Source organism: Aquarana catesbeiana, linkage group LG12 (genome assembly GCF_042186555.1).
Source record: "Aquarana catesbeiana isolate 2022-GZ linkage group LG12, ASM4218655v1, whole genome shotgun sequence".
Classification (NCBI taxonomy): domain Eukaryota; kingdom Metazoa; phylum Chordata; class Amphibia; order Anura; family Ranidae; genus Aquarana; species Aquarana catesbeiana.
This window is the reverse complement of record NC_133335.1, coordinates 22,836,725-22,851,840: the sequence shown is the minus strand read 5'-3', so window position 1 is coordinate 22,851,840 and position 15,116 is coordinate 22,836,725. Positions and strand designations below refer to the sequence as shown.

Sequence of the window (15,116 nt, the reverse complement as noted above, 5' to 3'; positions counted from 1 at the left end):
GATTTTCATGCAGCCATCGAATTTGAGTGATGAGGCATGTTGGAATTTTTTTCTCAAAAGGAACGAATTTCTAATCGATGGGAGAATCATGTTAGAGATCTAATTGAGAAAGAAATGCACATGAGCTGTGACCTGGAAAGAAAAGAAGATTCCCAGGAACTTATTTTCTTTTCCGTAACTACATGAGGTGAAATTGAAGACTTGGCTGGTTGAATTTCGAAATCGGTTGTGGCACCATTGGATTACAAAATGCACAATATTTTAGATTTTTCTATCGACAAATCGGATGGCATTCGACCCATGTATGGCCTCCATTAGTGTCTCCTACCTTTTTCCTCTGTTCCAGCACTGCAGCAGCATCCAGTCTCTTCTATATTTTGGGATAGTTGGATGCATGTTTCCCCCACTGCGTGCCCTGGATTCATCCTCCAATCACTTCATCACTACAGGATAAAGGTCGGAGGATGGAACCACAACATGTGGCGGGGGGGGGGCACACCATTAAATTTGTTTTTCATTCATTGAAATTATTTTATTTTCTAATTGTCTTTAAGGCCCCATACACGCCATTAGATTTTCTACAGACTTTTGTCTTCAGATTTACCAAAACCATGTAGTGCAAGCAGGGCAGCCATCAGAAATTTTTGGGCCCCTTACACAGCTTTAGACCTGGGCCCCCCACCCACCCCAGCCTGACCACCAATATTCCCCAGGGCTTGCCTACGGGCCTTCCTACCGAATCCACACACCGGCCACCCTACCTGTACGCACTCATCCCCCCTCAATCCTGTATATATGTCAGCCTTCCTCACACCTGTATATATGTAAGCCCCCCACGCACACCTGTATATATGCCAGCCCCCCCACACACACACCTGTATATATGTCAGCCCCCTCACACCTGTATATATGTCAGCCCCCCTTAAACCTGTATATATGTCAGCCCCCCACACACCTGTATATATGTAAGCCCCCCCACACACCAGTATATATGCTAGCCCCCCCATACACACACCTGTATATATCTCAGGCCCCCTCACACCTGTATATATTTCAGCTCCCCACACACCTGTATAAATGCCAGCCCCCCCCCAAACACACACACACACACCTGTATACAGTGGCGGCTGGTGCTCAAAATTTTTTTGGGGGTTCGCAAACAAACGGAAAAATTCGGAAAAAAACCATCAATTGCAGCCTCACTGTGCCCATCAATTCCAGCCACTGTGCCATCAAATGTAGCCACTGTGCCCATGAAATGCAGCCACTGTGCCCATGAAATGCAGCTATTGTGCCCATGAAATGCAGCTATTGTGCCCATCAAATGCTGCCACTGTGCCCATCACATGCTGCCACTGTGCCCATAAAAATGCTGCCACTGTGCCCATAAAAATGCTGCCACTCCGCCATCAAATGCTGCCACTGTGCCCATCAAATACCGCCACTGTGCCCATTTAAAAGTTAACACTGTGACCCCCCCCCACCCGCTCGCTGTCTGCCCGGCACTTACCCTATCTGGGGTGACGGCCCCGAGCTCTGTCCTCCATGCATCTCCTCTCCTCCTCCTCCTGATAGGCGTCCAATCACAGTGCCTGTCATTTTAGCCAATCAGGTGACAGGTAACACACCCGCGCTTCCTAATTAGCGGAGAGGCATTTCAGTGTTAGAAAAGCGAATATTCCTCTGCGTTCTAACACGCCTCGGTGAACTGCGAGCGCAATGCTCTGTGCTCGCAGTTCACCTTTTTTGAAGCCTATTAGAGCCTATGGCTCTAATCAGGTGCTTCAAAAATACATGCCCACTGCTGTAATTCAGGTGCCCGGCATCCAAAAAGGGGCCAGGCGCCTGAATAGGGGGTGGCTACAGTGGCCATGGATTCATGCAATGCAATGCAATGCATGAATCTATCCATGATACATAGAGGGGGATGGCTGGAGAGAGGGGGTCAGCCTGCCTGTATATATGCCAGCCCCCCACATACACGTGTGTGTGTGTGTGTGTGTGTGTGTGTGTGTGTGTGTGTGTGTATATATATATATATATATATATATATATATATATATATATATATATATAATATATATCAGCCCCACACATACACAAATCTGTAAACACACAAGCTCTAGCCACGCCCTGTTGTACACACAGCCCCCTTCCCTTTCACAGCCCTTACTTGTAAAGAATTTCTTCCTACCTGGTCCCAGCTCGTTTTCACAAAGCTGACCTGTTGCTGGCACAGAGAGGCCCAGTACACGAGGGGTGCACATGCACATAGTAGCCAGAGGTGGCAGTATGGAGCTCGATGTTTGAGCTCAATGCCACAGAGAGCACACGCTGTGAGATCATTTTTGTAATGCATAGCACGGCTCCCCTTCCCCCATCCTGCCTCCTTCTGGCCCGGGCGGGCCCCTCGGGCCCCGGGGGCCCCTTACAGTTGTAATGGCTGTACCCCCCCCCTGATGGCGGCCCTGAGTGCAAGGGCCTGCCTGATTGCATACGATTTGAAACTCTTACGGTTTGACCTCATATTATATGGTTTTGGTAAATCTGAAGACAAAAATCTGCAGAAAATCTAATAGTGTGTATGGGGCATAAGGGCTTGTTCACATGATTGAAACACAGATCACTCATGAGGCCGGGTTCACACTGGTACGACAAACGCTCCGACTTTGGGAGCTCCTGTCACATGACGCGTGTAAATCAGTGGTTTCCTATGAGAGCCGTCTTAACTGCTCCGACACAATGTAAACATTTTGGAATTTCATAGGTTGGACTTGATGGACTTGTGTCTTTTTTTTCAACCTCACCTAGTTTGTAATTATGTAAGTCGGTCCGACTTTGAAAAAGGTCCCTGCACTACTTTGGTCTGACTTTGGTCCTACTTCAGCCCCTTGACTATCATTGAAGTCGGATCGAAGTAGGATCCTTGTCCTAATCATCCGACTTCCAAACATCCAAAATGGTGATTGCAGCAGCAGTAAAAGGAATTTATGTCACACTGGGATTGTTTTGATTGGTCAAAGGACAAGTCAGACTATCACAAAGTTGGATCAAAGTAGTATCCTGTTCATTCAAGTCGGATGGATGTAGGACCGAGTAGGACTGATGTCGCAGGGCAACGTGGGATGACAGTTGTATGACTGTCATGTAGTGTCAGTGTGAACCCGGCCTTTAGAGAGCATATGACAGGTGTGAGGAGTTATTCTATCGCCTCTGCTTTGCTTGCTTTAACCCCTTGATCACAGCACTAGCATGCCACAAGCCATTGCATTGAGTTGTGGGGTGCTTAAAGAGTAGCTATGATCAGCGGGTGCTATGTCTGGCAAAAATAATAGTATAATTCCTGCCACAGCCCTGAAGAAATGTATTGTGGCCGCGGCATGTGTACACCCTTGGTCATTGCCTCTGTAGCTAAAAGGGATGGCAGTCGGGGGCGATAAAAGCACGACTCAACTGCGATATTTTACTACCCCCCAACCTCAAGTGTGAATGAGCCCCTTGGAGGCTTTTTTGGGGGGGGGGGCTTATTGAAATTGACGCTTAGGCCTGATTCACAACTATGCAGGTTGCAGTTTACATATTGCAGGTGCATTTTGTGTTTTTCATTACACGCTTTTGATGCATTGAAGTTTAATGCATCCAGAAAAAAGTCCCTGGCCCTTTCCATAAGTTGCATCGATGTGAACTACATCCATGGGAAACCATGTTAAATGGACTGTAGTGTGTTTCGGCAAAACTGAAAACGCACCCAAAAAAAATGCCTAGGTGTGAATCGGGCCTTAGGCCTGGTTCACACCATGTGCAAAGATGTGAGTTTTTCTGCACACATTCTGCAAGGGCACAAAGAAAACAATTGTTTTCATGATACTAGTATCACTCGCAGATTTTTTTTTTTTCTGTGCAGGAATCTGCAACTTGTATGCAGTTTTCTGCATGGAAGAAAAACTGACGTGATATCAACATTGTGGTGTGAACAGGGCAGAAGAGAAAGTGATGACAGAGGGTGTGATGTCCATTTGTGCATAAAAAAAAACACACATGAAAACTGATGTAAACTTGGCAAGTGAAATCTGTGCAGTTTTTCAATCAGTTTTTATACATGTGTGGTGTGATTGCAGGCCTTAAAAGAGAAGTATGGGTTTGTTTTTTGAAAATCATACTTGCCTAGGTGTATGTCTATGTCTTTAAGGGTAAGAAGTGGGCGATCAAACACTGCTGATCGCTCAGTTCTCCCTCGCCACTCTGAGCTGAGAGCTGGTGAATGTCAGTCACCACTGTCTGCTTCCCCCCACCCCCCTCGCTCAATGGAGCACTGGGCTATGGAGGGGGGTGGGAGCGGCTGGCTAAGGCTCTCAGCGACTCGCTGAGAGGCTGAGCCAGGTGCCGGCCAAGGTTCCGACATAGATCCTGACCTACCCAGCCTGGCCCACCTCTCCGACGTCGGTAGACGAAGGGTTTCAGCCTGCTGTTGGCTCAAAAGGGGTCACAAGAGTGCAGAATGTACTGTGATCCGCAGGAGAAGTACAGCCAAACAAGCTTTGGCTGTACTTCTCCTTTTAACAACTTGTTTTTCTGTGCTAAATCCTGTAATATACCTTGAAAAAGTATTCATACCCCTTTGAAAGTTTCCACATTTTGTCATGTTAACTAAAAACATCAATGTATTTTATTGGGATTTTATGTGATAGATCAACAAAAAGTGGCACATAATTGTGAAGTGGAAGGAAAATGAGAAATGGTTTTCAACATTTTTTACAAATATGTGAAAAGTGTGGTGTACATTTGTATGGCGCCCCCCTGAGTCAATACTTTGTAGAACCGCCTTTCACTGCAATTACAGCTGCAAGTCTTTTTGAGGATGTCTCTACCAGATTTGCACATCTAGAGAGGGACATTTTTGCCCATTCTTCTTTGCAAAATAGGTCAAGCTCTGTCAGATTGGATGGAGAGCGTCTGAACAGCAATTTTCAAATCTTGCCACAGATTCTCAATTGGATTTAGGTCTGGACTTTGGCTGGGCCATTCTAACACATGAATATGCTTTGATCTAAACCATTCCATTGTAGCTCTGGCTGTATGTTTAGGGTCGTTGTCCTCCTGGAAGGTGAACCTCCGCCCCAGTCTCAAGTCTTTTGCAGACGCTAACAGGTTTTCTTCTAAGATTGCCCTGTATTTGGCTCCATCCATCTTCCCATCAACTCTGACCAGCTTCCCTTTCCCTGCTGAAGAAAAGCATCCCCACAACATGATGCTGTCACCACCATGTTTCACAGTGGGGATGGTGTGTTCAGAGTGATGTGCAGTGTTAGTTTTTATGCCACGCATAGTGTTTTACTTTTATGCTAAAAAGTTAACTTTTGGTCTCATCTGACCAGAGCACCTTCTTCCACATGTTTGCTGTGTCCCCCACATGACTTCTCACAACCTGCAAACAGGACTTCTTATGACTTTCTTTCATCAATGTCTTTCTTCTTGCCACTCTTCCATAAAGGTCAGATTTGTGGAGAGCACGACTAATAGTTGTCCTGTGGACAGATTCTCCCACCTGAGCTGTGGATCTCTGCAGCTCCTCCAGAGTTACCATGGACCTCTTGGCTGCTTCTCTGATGAATGTTCTCCTTGCCCGGACTGTCAGTTTAGGTGGAGGCCATGTCTTGGTAGGTTTTCAGTTGTGCCATACACTTTCCATTTTCGGATGATGGATTAAAAAGAGCTCCGTGAGATGTTCAAAGCTTGGGATATTTTTTTATAACCTAACCCTGCTTTAAACTTCTCCACAACTTTTTCCCTGACCTGTCTGGTGTGTTCCTTGGCCTTCGTGATGCTGTTTTTTCACTAAGATTCTTTAACAAACCTCCGAGGGCTTCACAGAACAGCTGTATTTATACTGAGATTAAATTACACACAGGTGGACTTTTTAGTAATTAGGTGACTTCTGAAGGCAATTGGTTTCACTAGATTTTAGTTAGACCCCTTTCACATTGAGGCATTTTTCAGGTGCTACAGCGCTAAAAATAGTGACTGTAAATCGCCTGAAAAAAGCCTCAGCTGCAAACCCAGTGTGAAAGCCCGAGTGCCTTCACACTGGGGCGCTGCGCTGGCAGGGCATCACAAAAGGTCCTACCAGCAGCTTCTTTGTAACGGTGTAGGAGCGGTAAATACAGCACTCCTCCCCATTGAAAAGAATGGGGCAGCGCTGCTATATCGCCGGCAAAGCGCCGCAGCAGCGGCGTTTTGCGGGCAGATTTAACCCCTTTTCGGCCGCTAGTGGGAGGTCAAAACTGGCCGTTAGCGGCCGAATAGCGCCGCTAAAACGACGGTAAAGCAGCGCACCACTGACACCCGGGGAGGCTCAGTGAGAAAGGGGTCTTAGGGGTTTCAGAGTAAAGGAGGCTGAATATAAATGTACCCCACACTTTTCACATATTTATTTGTAAAAAATTTTGAAAATTTTTTATCATTTGCCTTCCACTTCACAATTATGTGTCACTTTGTGTTGGTCTATCACATAAAATCCCAATAAAATACATTCACGTTTTTGGTTGTAACATGACCAAATATGGAACATTTCAAGGGGTATGAATACTTTTTCAAGGCACTGTATATGTATTTTAGTTCAAAAAGTTTAAGATGCTTTTTAGACTATCCAGAATTCATTGACAGGTACATTGGACTTTCTTCTCACCTGCATTTATCTGACTCAAGCAGGGTTTCCCATTTTGCAAACCAAAGCCCGTGGACGCAGGACCTTTATAATTATTATTTTTAAACCTTTTGTAGAAATCTGTCTCTATGCCTCAAATTGTCTTTTTTTTTTATTCTTCTTTTCAGCTTCATTTGGGAATTTCTAATAAAGCTGACCCTACCAAACACTGTGACCGAGTTCACGCTGGGAATCTGCAGCTGCAATCTCCCCCGTGCCAAACTGACTGCTGTAATGCCAAGAACACTCCATAGTTCCATCTCTCCCAAAAAAAAAAAACCTGCAGAGGGGTGCAAGACAATAACCGGATCAGATTGGAATTATTGAATCATCAAGGGTTCACCAACATGCTGGAGGAGGGTCTTCTGGAGGTGGACATGTCTCTGAACTTAACCATAAAAAATGTACCCCACCTGTTGCAATGGGTTAACGGGACAAATCCCTTTGCTTCTCTGGGCAAATGGATATATAATTGTGCTAAACTCAGCTTTTTGGCTAAGCTGTTGTTGTCACCGGCCTGTGAATTTTCCATACGCAACCTATTCGGAATCGGCTAGCGTTTGTTGCACTACACCAGGGGTCTCAAACTAGGGGCCCTCCAGCTGTTGTGAAACTACAAGTCCCATCGTGCCTCTGCCTTTGGGAGTCGTGCTTGTAACTGTCAGCCTTGCAATGCCTCATGGGACTTGTAGTTTCACAACAGCTGGAGGGCCGCCAGTTTGAGACCCCTGCACTACACAGTGGATACTCCATAAAAATGTAAGGTAAGGTGGGTGACAGCAGCAGCTTGGCTAAAAAAAGTCAGAGCAGCGGGCTTGCTGCACATAGAGGTCCCAGAGGGTAGCAAATGTGAAGCGGGCATTTGCAGTTGAGCCCCATATGCCTTTCCATTTACTGGCTGTGAGAACACACACGATGCCCAAGCTACAGTAAACATCCAGCATCCTGGAAGAACAACTCTGCACATTAATGCCAAGTCACTGAACCACGTGCTACATGTAAGCGTTGTGATGCCCAAAAAAATGTTGGATCTCACAAAATTGCACCATTTTATGGTCACATTTAGGCCAACCATGAATATTTGCATTAAAGGAGTGAACAGGAGCCATGACAGAGACAGAACGTCAATCCTTTTTAAATGGACTTTTCTCCGCTACATATAATATACCCTCTGCTGAAGTGTTTTGGAGAAGAAACAAACACAGAATGAACAGACTGCATACAACCTGCTCCTTGAGCATCTGACACACTATTGGCTGCTTTTCATGTGACTGTTTTGCCTACCTAACCCTTTTAAAATAGTCATCTGATTGTATTTTGGGGGAAAAAAAGAGGGCAATGGGGTTGATTTACTAAAGGCAAATCCACTGTGAACTACAAGTGCAGTCACTGTAGATCTGAGGGGTAGATCTGAAATGAGGGGAAGCTCTGCTGATTCTATCATCCAATCATGTACAAGCAAAAATGCTGTTTTTATATTTTCCTTGCATGCCCCCCCCCCCAGATCTACAGCGACTGTACTTCCAAGTGCACTTGTAGTGCAAAGTGAATTTGCCTTTAGTAAATAAACCCCAATGTGTTTAGTAATGTTTAGGATAGAAGTAGCGGTGTAGTGCAATGGGTGTCAACTGTTCCAAAGTGCTGGTTACTAGGGGCTCATCCAGACCGCAGACACCATACTCTTCCTTACTACGGTTCTGCCACCGTGAGGCGCTTCCAAAATGTTACCTAGCAATAAAATATAGCTCCGCCAGCTGGTGGTTAAAGGGTAGTGCGCCCCATTAAAGCTGCTCTCCATACACACTGGAAAATAATAACCACAGCTTTAAAAATTGTATAAAAACATTTTAAAAAGAAAAGATTTATAGAAATATAATATAACAAGTAAGGTAACCCCCAAAAACCATTACGGTTTTCCTTTCTTGTGATTGTTTTTCTGTCGCTGCTGTCTAAAAATTGACTTCAAAGTGTGCTTGGAGTTGCTCTTTAAATAAGACCGCAGTTCATATCTTGTTATTTTAATTATTTTATTGTACAAGACCAGTAATAGAGTTTTAAAGCAATATAACCCTACTAATGTATATATTTCATAGGTACCTATATTCCTAGGGAACTGGAAAGACTTGCTCAACACCCACCCAGTTCTGCATTATTCGAACACACCTGCAGCCCCCCCCATATGCGTCAGGACTTGGAAGAAGTATAACGTAAGGGCCTAACTGCAGCTTTTGCAAGAGGTAGGAGTGTAGCGGGATGGGTAGATCACATGATCAGATACATTGCCGCCATGACATTACCAGGTAATATGCTTTATGAGCCAAGGTACACCCTACTAGGTACTGCTAGACTTGCAACCACCCCCTTTCTGCAGCACATGACATCTGTAACAATGAGCAATAGCAAATGATGTTATAATATTATGTGTGCTATATACTTACTGTAAATATCTGTGCCATATACAATATTTATTCCCAAGGAGTAGCCTTTAAGTAGCAACCCCCTGCCGATTCTAGCAGGGCTGTATTATAACAGTTTAGAAATAGTCAATCGCAATAGAAGGGCAATGATACTATGTAGCCTATTGTTTTTAGATTGTTATAGCCTTTGTTCAAAGTAAACCTGTCAGTACTGTGATGGTACACAATAGCATATATACCTTCAGGTGCATAGGTGTGCACCCCAAAGCTCAAACACACATGCCTGTCTCTGCAGCCTCACCTGCACGGGGCAGTGAATGAATGGGAAGTGCTCTGTGCTGAGTGGCTTCCCATTTATTCACAAACTGAGGCATAGTAAGCACAGTTTTCTATGCTTCAGTTATGGATGAACACAGTGAGCGAGCGTTCATTTAGAAAAGGAAGGGGCCGGTAAATTACATATTTACTAGCCCCTTCCCCCCTCTCTCCATCCTGAAACATCCCCCCCGCAGCAACCAGGAGGAGAGGAGAGGAGAGGCGGGAAGCCAGCAGCACTGCGGAGCAGGGGGGCCAAAATGGGGGTGGAAGCCCAGGGAGTAGGGGGAATCGGCAGCGAACATAGTGATTAGGAGGTGCCCAGGCACACCCCCTGCGCACGCCTATGTTCACATGCATTCTTTAGCAGCTCAGGCGCCACAAGTCCCAAGGTGGTAAGCACTGGCCCGATGCCTCCATGTTTTTATTGGCAGATCACAATGGAGGTCAGCCTCCTTGGCCAGGAGGAACATGTGGAAGGGGCACGACAGTACTACCAGGAACTGTCAGATGACATGGGGGAAATTTACTAAAACTAGAGCACTCAGAATCTGGGGCAGCTGTGCATGGTAGCCAATCAGCCTCTAACTTCAGCTTGTTCAATAAAGCTTTATTAACCGATTCAGCCCCGGAAGATTTTACCCCCTTCCTGACCAGAGCACTTTTTGCGATTCGGCACTGCGTCGCTTTAACTGACAATTGCGCGGTCGTGCGACATTGCACTCAAACAAAATTGATGTCCTTTTTTTCCCACAAACAGCGCTTTCTTTTGGTGGTATTTGATCACCTCTGCGATTTTTATTTTTTGCGCTATAAACAAAAAAAGAGCGACAATTTTGAAAACAAAGCAATATTTTTTACTTTTTGCTATAATAAATATCCCCCAAAAATATATAAAAAAACTATTTTTTTCCTCAGTTTAGGGCGATATGTATTCTTCTACATATTTTTGGTAAAAAAAAAAATCGCAATAAGCTTATATTGATTGGTTTGTGCAAAAGTTATACGTCTACAAAATAGTGGATAGATTTATGGCATTTTTATTTATTTATTTATTTATTTTTTTATTAGTAATGGCGGTGACCTACGATTTTTATTGTGACTGCGACATTATGGCGGACACAGTGGACACTTTTGACACTATTTTGGGACCATTGTCATTTATACAGCGATCAGTGCTATAAAAATGCACGGATTACTGTGTAAATGACACTGGCAGGTAAAGGGTTAAACGCTAGGGGGCGATCAAGGGGTTAAGTGTGTCCTAGGGAGTGATTCTAACTGTGGGGGGATGGGCTTCCACTCACATGACAGTGATCACTGCTCGTGATAACAGGGCGCAGTAGATCCCTGTCATGTCACAAGGCAGAACGGGGAAATGCCTTGTTTACATAGGCATCTCCCCGTTCTGTGGCTCCGTGACACGATCGCCGGGAGACCGGCGGACATTGAGTCCGTGGGCACAGTCACACTGTACGCAGCGCATCTGCTAGCCCCGCCAATTAAAGGGGACGTACAATTACGCCCATTTGCCCACCGCTGCCATTGTGCCAACATGCAGCGGTCGGCAAGTGGTTAAAGGTACTTGTATAGCACTGTCAATTTGCCTAGCGGTGTGGGTGTTTGTATGTATATATATATAATATAAAGTTACATCCGTCCCGGCCCTCAAGGAGCTTACAATCTAAGGTCCCTAACTCGCATTCATACATACTTATTTGGGCCAATTTGGACAGGAGCCAATTAACCTACCAGCATGTCTTTGGAGTGTGGGAGGAAACCGGAAAACCCACGCAGTCACAGAGAGAGCATGCTAACTCCAGACAGGTTGTGCCAAGGTTGGGATTCAAACCAACGACCCCAGTGCTAACAGGCGGCGGTTCTAACCACTTGGCTTCGACAATAAAACCTGGAAGCTGGTTGGTTTCTATGCAGAGTTGCACCAGATTTTGCACGCTCCAGTTTTAGTAACCCCCCCCTCATTATTACCTTGTGATTCGGGTTACTGGGGGTGCCAACAAAAAAAGCTTGTGCAGGGAGCCCTGTATGCCTCAGCCTGCATTGTAATGCCTGTTCAGCACTATTATGTATCGACCGTTGCACTTTAAAACTAAACTCCAGGCAAACAGCTGTAATCCGTTTTTATCTGCCACAGGAATTGTAATCCTGCTCATCTGGTCTTGTCATATAGTCACCTCTGCCAAACAGCACAGCAAGGTCATGAACATCCCTGCAAACTATATTGCAGCTATGCAGTGCAGTACCTGTCGCAGCCTATATGACTTCATAGTGAACGAGCAGCAGCAGATAGATTAAATCATTCCTTTATACACCAACTTGGCAGAAATGTGCAAAGTAGAACGCTAATCAGGTCAGATTTTTGACACCCCTCTGCAAGGCTGCGTGCTGCTGTGTGGGTGACTACAGTAAACTTATCCCAAAACCGATCCAGGTACATATTCTATTACTATGTAAAAATACATTTTTTTCATTTATTTATTAATACATAGGTAGAGAATAAATTTTCCTTATTTTTTTTTTTATCTGCCTGGATTTCAGCTTTAAAGAGGGCTTCCAGTGTTAGACAAGCAGCACAATTGCAGCCAATTTGACTTTAGAAAACCAAGAGAATACTATGCGGTGGATTTACTAAAGGAGAATAGACTGTGTACTTTGCAAGTGCAGTTGCAGAGCTGGTTCACAACCAGTGAGGTTGGACTGCGTTGGGCGGCTATTGCAGTCCCACCGAACGGTCAAGGCAAAATGCCTTGTCTTCTGTGCGCCCGGTTCACAACACTGCGTTGCAATGGTGAGTGGGTACGATGCGTTAAAAAAAAAAAAAAAAAAAAAAAGAATGCATGCAGTACTTTTTTTAGCACAGTGCAAGGGGATCTCACTGATCACCTGGCACTTTAAACTTTGAGATATCTGTGTGACATCTCAATAAATTTTGTTAAAAAAAAAAAAGAAACGGAGCGATGTGCTGAACTCAGCGCATCATCACTTCTCTGATCTCAGCCGGATCTTCCCGCACACCAGCCACTGCACTGCAGCCCACACTCATTTTCCCCAGAGTTTAATAAATGAAGTAAAGCTTCACTTTGTAAAGAATACCCAATCGGGTGCAAGGAAAATGGAAAAAAAAATATATATATTTTTGCTTGCATGTGATTGGATGATGGAAATCAGCAGAGATTTAACTCATTCACTAAGCTCCGGGGAAATGAGTGCAAATGCACTTGCAAAGTCCACAGTCTATTTGCCTTTGGTAAATCCACCACTTTATGCTTTGGAATTAACAACCTGTTCCATAATGTCTGTAGAGGTTTTTGAATATTGCAGTAAGCCCAATAGGAGACAAAGTTGCAGACACAGGTAACGAGTTTTGTAAAGTATAGTTGTGTCTTTGAAATATTTTTCTAATGATATTCAGCGCATAGAGACAGGCATAGAGACAGGCAGTTCTTTAGACACAGCAGCTTTTTCTGTAAGGGCTCGTTCAAACGACCTTTGGTATCTAAAAAGGAATTCATGTTCGGACCGCTCTTCAGAGAACACTTGACAGGTGGCGAGTAGGCATTGTATCCCCTTGTCCCCACCTATTTTGACCCATTTATTGCTGCGCTGGTGAGCCGCAACTGCGTGCATAGCAGAATGGTCCCATTCACTTAAATGGGTCGCGGTCGGCCGCAGGAGGTATGATTCCTGACTGTGAAGCAAAGCATCATGACCACAGCATGTGTACACCCCTGGCAGCTAAATGGGGTGGCGGTTGGGGGACTAATAGGGCAAATCAGCCATGGGGTTTTAGTGACCCCCCCCAACTGCTGGTGTGGACAAGCCCTAGCACTGAGGGGGAGATTTACTAAAACTAGAGCACTCAGAATCTGGTGCAGCTGTGCATGGTAGCCCAACAGCTTCTTGGGCACAGTTCACGCTGCCGCGACTTGGGACCCGACTTGTGAGAGCCCAAGTCACGTGACATGTGAAATCCCATGTTAGCCGATGAGAGCTGTCCTAATTAGCACTAGTGAAGTCGCTCCGATGTCAGAAAAGGTTCCCGTACTACTTCAAGGCGATTTCTATTGTATACTTCTATCAAAGTCGCCTGGCAAAGTTGCACTGCAAGTTGCGTGACTTTCAGTTAGCCGCAGTGGAAACCGAGCACAGCTTCAGCTTGTTCAGTTAAGCTTTGACAATAAAGGTCCGTTCACACTGAACGCGGGTTTTAAATTGTGCAAGTTCAGCTGAACTTGCACGATTTCAAACCCGCATTTCAGTGCGAGTTCGGGGGGGGGGCGACTTGAAAGACATCTGTGCGGGTTCATGCACAGATGGCTATTGAAATCGCCCCCCGAAGTCACCAAAAGTAGTGCAGGAGTTTTTTTTTGGAAATCGGTGCGTCACCGCAAAGTCCGCATCGCACCAATTGGGACAGTGCCCATTGCAGGCATTAGGCTGCAATTTGACACGCTGATGTCAACGTGGGCTAAAACCTGGAAGCTGATTGGCTACCATGCACAGCTGCACCAGGTTTTGCACTTTCCAGTTTTATTAAATCCCCCCCCCCTGATTGTCTAATTTATGGAAATGATTGAATTTGGGCACTGCAGAAACAGCAGCAGGCTAGACAAGCAATGACACAAAACTAGTAACTGATACAAATGTTATCAATGACTATACATTATGAATAGATTCATCTTTTCATCCTGGAGTGTTCCTATATATAGTTTTAAATTTAGGTAGGGAGGGGGCACTCCTCCTCATCTGAGGCAGAGCAATAGTCAAACACTATCGAACACTGGAACATCCCAGATAAAAAACGGCATATTTATAAAGTCTTCCCCTTGCCCACATAGCAGTGATTAACTTTGAATGTTGCTATAGCTAGAAGCTGCAAACTCCAGGGAACATGGGGCTTCACCCTCTGATCCTGGGGGAGCTTAGTAAAGATAGATATTTTTGTTGATGGGGGAGGGGGGGAGGGCAGGGATCCGATCACTGTGATATTCTCTCACTGCACTGCGACAGGTGGAGGGGCTTTTCCCCCCCTCTACAATGAGTTAAAGTGCCTCCACTGGCCAGGTCGGCATTGGTTGAATGTTCATGTTACCTGGTTATTTGGGGTCTTTTCTTTCACCTTTTGAAGTTCTTCCTTTTTTTTATAATACAGTTTTCTTAATAAACATTCATGGGTGACGGTGAGGATTGTCTTGGCTGATTCTTTCTTTCTTTGTTAACCCTTTCATGCCTAAGCCTATTTCTGACATTTTGTTGCTTACAATTTAAAATCCGTATTTTTTGCTAGAAAATTGCTTCGAACCCCCAAACATTATATATGTTTTTTTTAGCAGAGAATCTAGAGAATAAAATGGCGATCGTTGCAATATTTTATGTCACACGGTATTTGAGCAGCGGTCTTTCAAACGCAATTTTTTGGGAAAGAAGACACTTTCATGAATTACAAAAAAAAAAAACGAAACAGTAAAGTTAGCCCAATTATTTTTTTTTTGTATAATGTGAAAGATGATGTTACGCCAAGTAAATAGATACCTAACATGTCATGCTTTGAAATTGCGCACACTTGTTGAATGGTAACAAACTACGGTACCTAAAAAAAATCTCCATAGGCGGCGCTTTAAATAAAAATTAACGGTTACCAGGTTAGAGTTACAGAGGAG

At 44.7% G+C, this 15,116-nt stretch overlaps 1 protein-coding gene across 2 annotated transcripts in view; it reads left to right on the top strand.

Moving 5' to 3' along the window:
- Positions 1 to 14,640, top strand: part of SAMD10 (sterile alpha motif domain containing 10) — a 66,981-nt gene extending 52,341 nt beyond the window's left edge. For both annotated transcript variants that reach the window (XM_073607418.1, XM_073607419.1), the window contains exon 5: positions 6,832 to 14,640. In XM_073607418.1, coding sequence (XP_073463519.1) covers positions 6,832 to 6,957 — 126 coding nt within the window. In that variant the 3' untranslated portion in view covers positions 6,958 to 14,640. The remainder of the gene's footprint in view (positions 1 to 6,831) is intronic.
- The last annotated feature ends 476 nt before the right edge of the window (positions 14,641 to 15,116 follow it).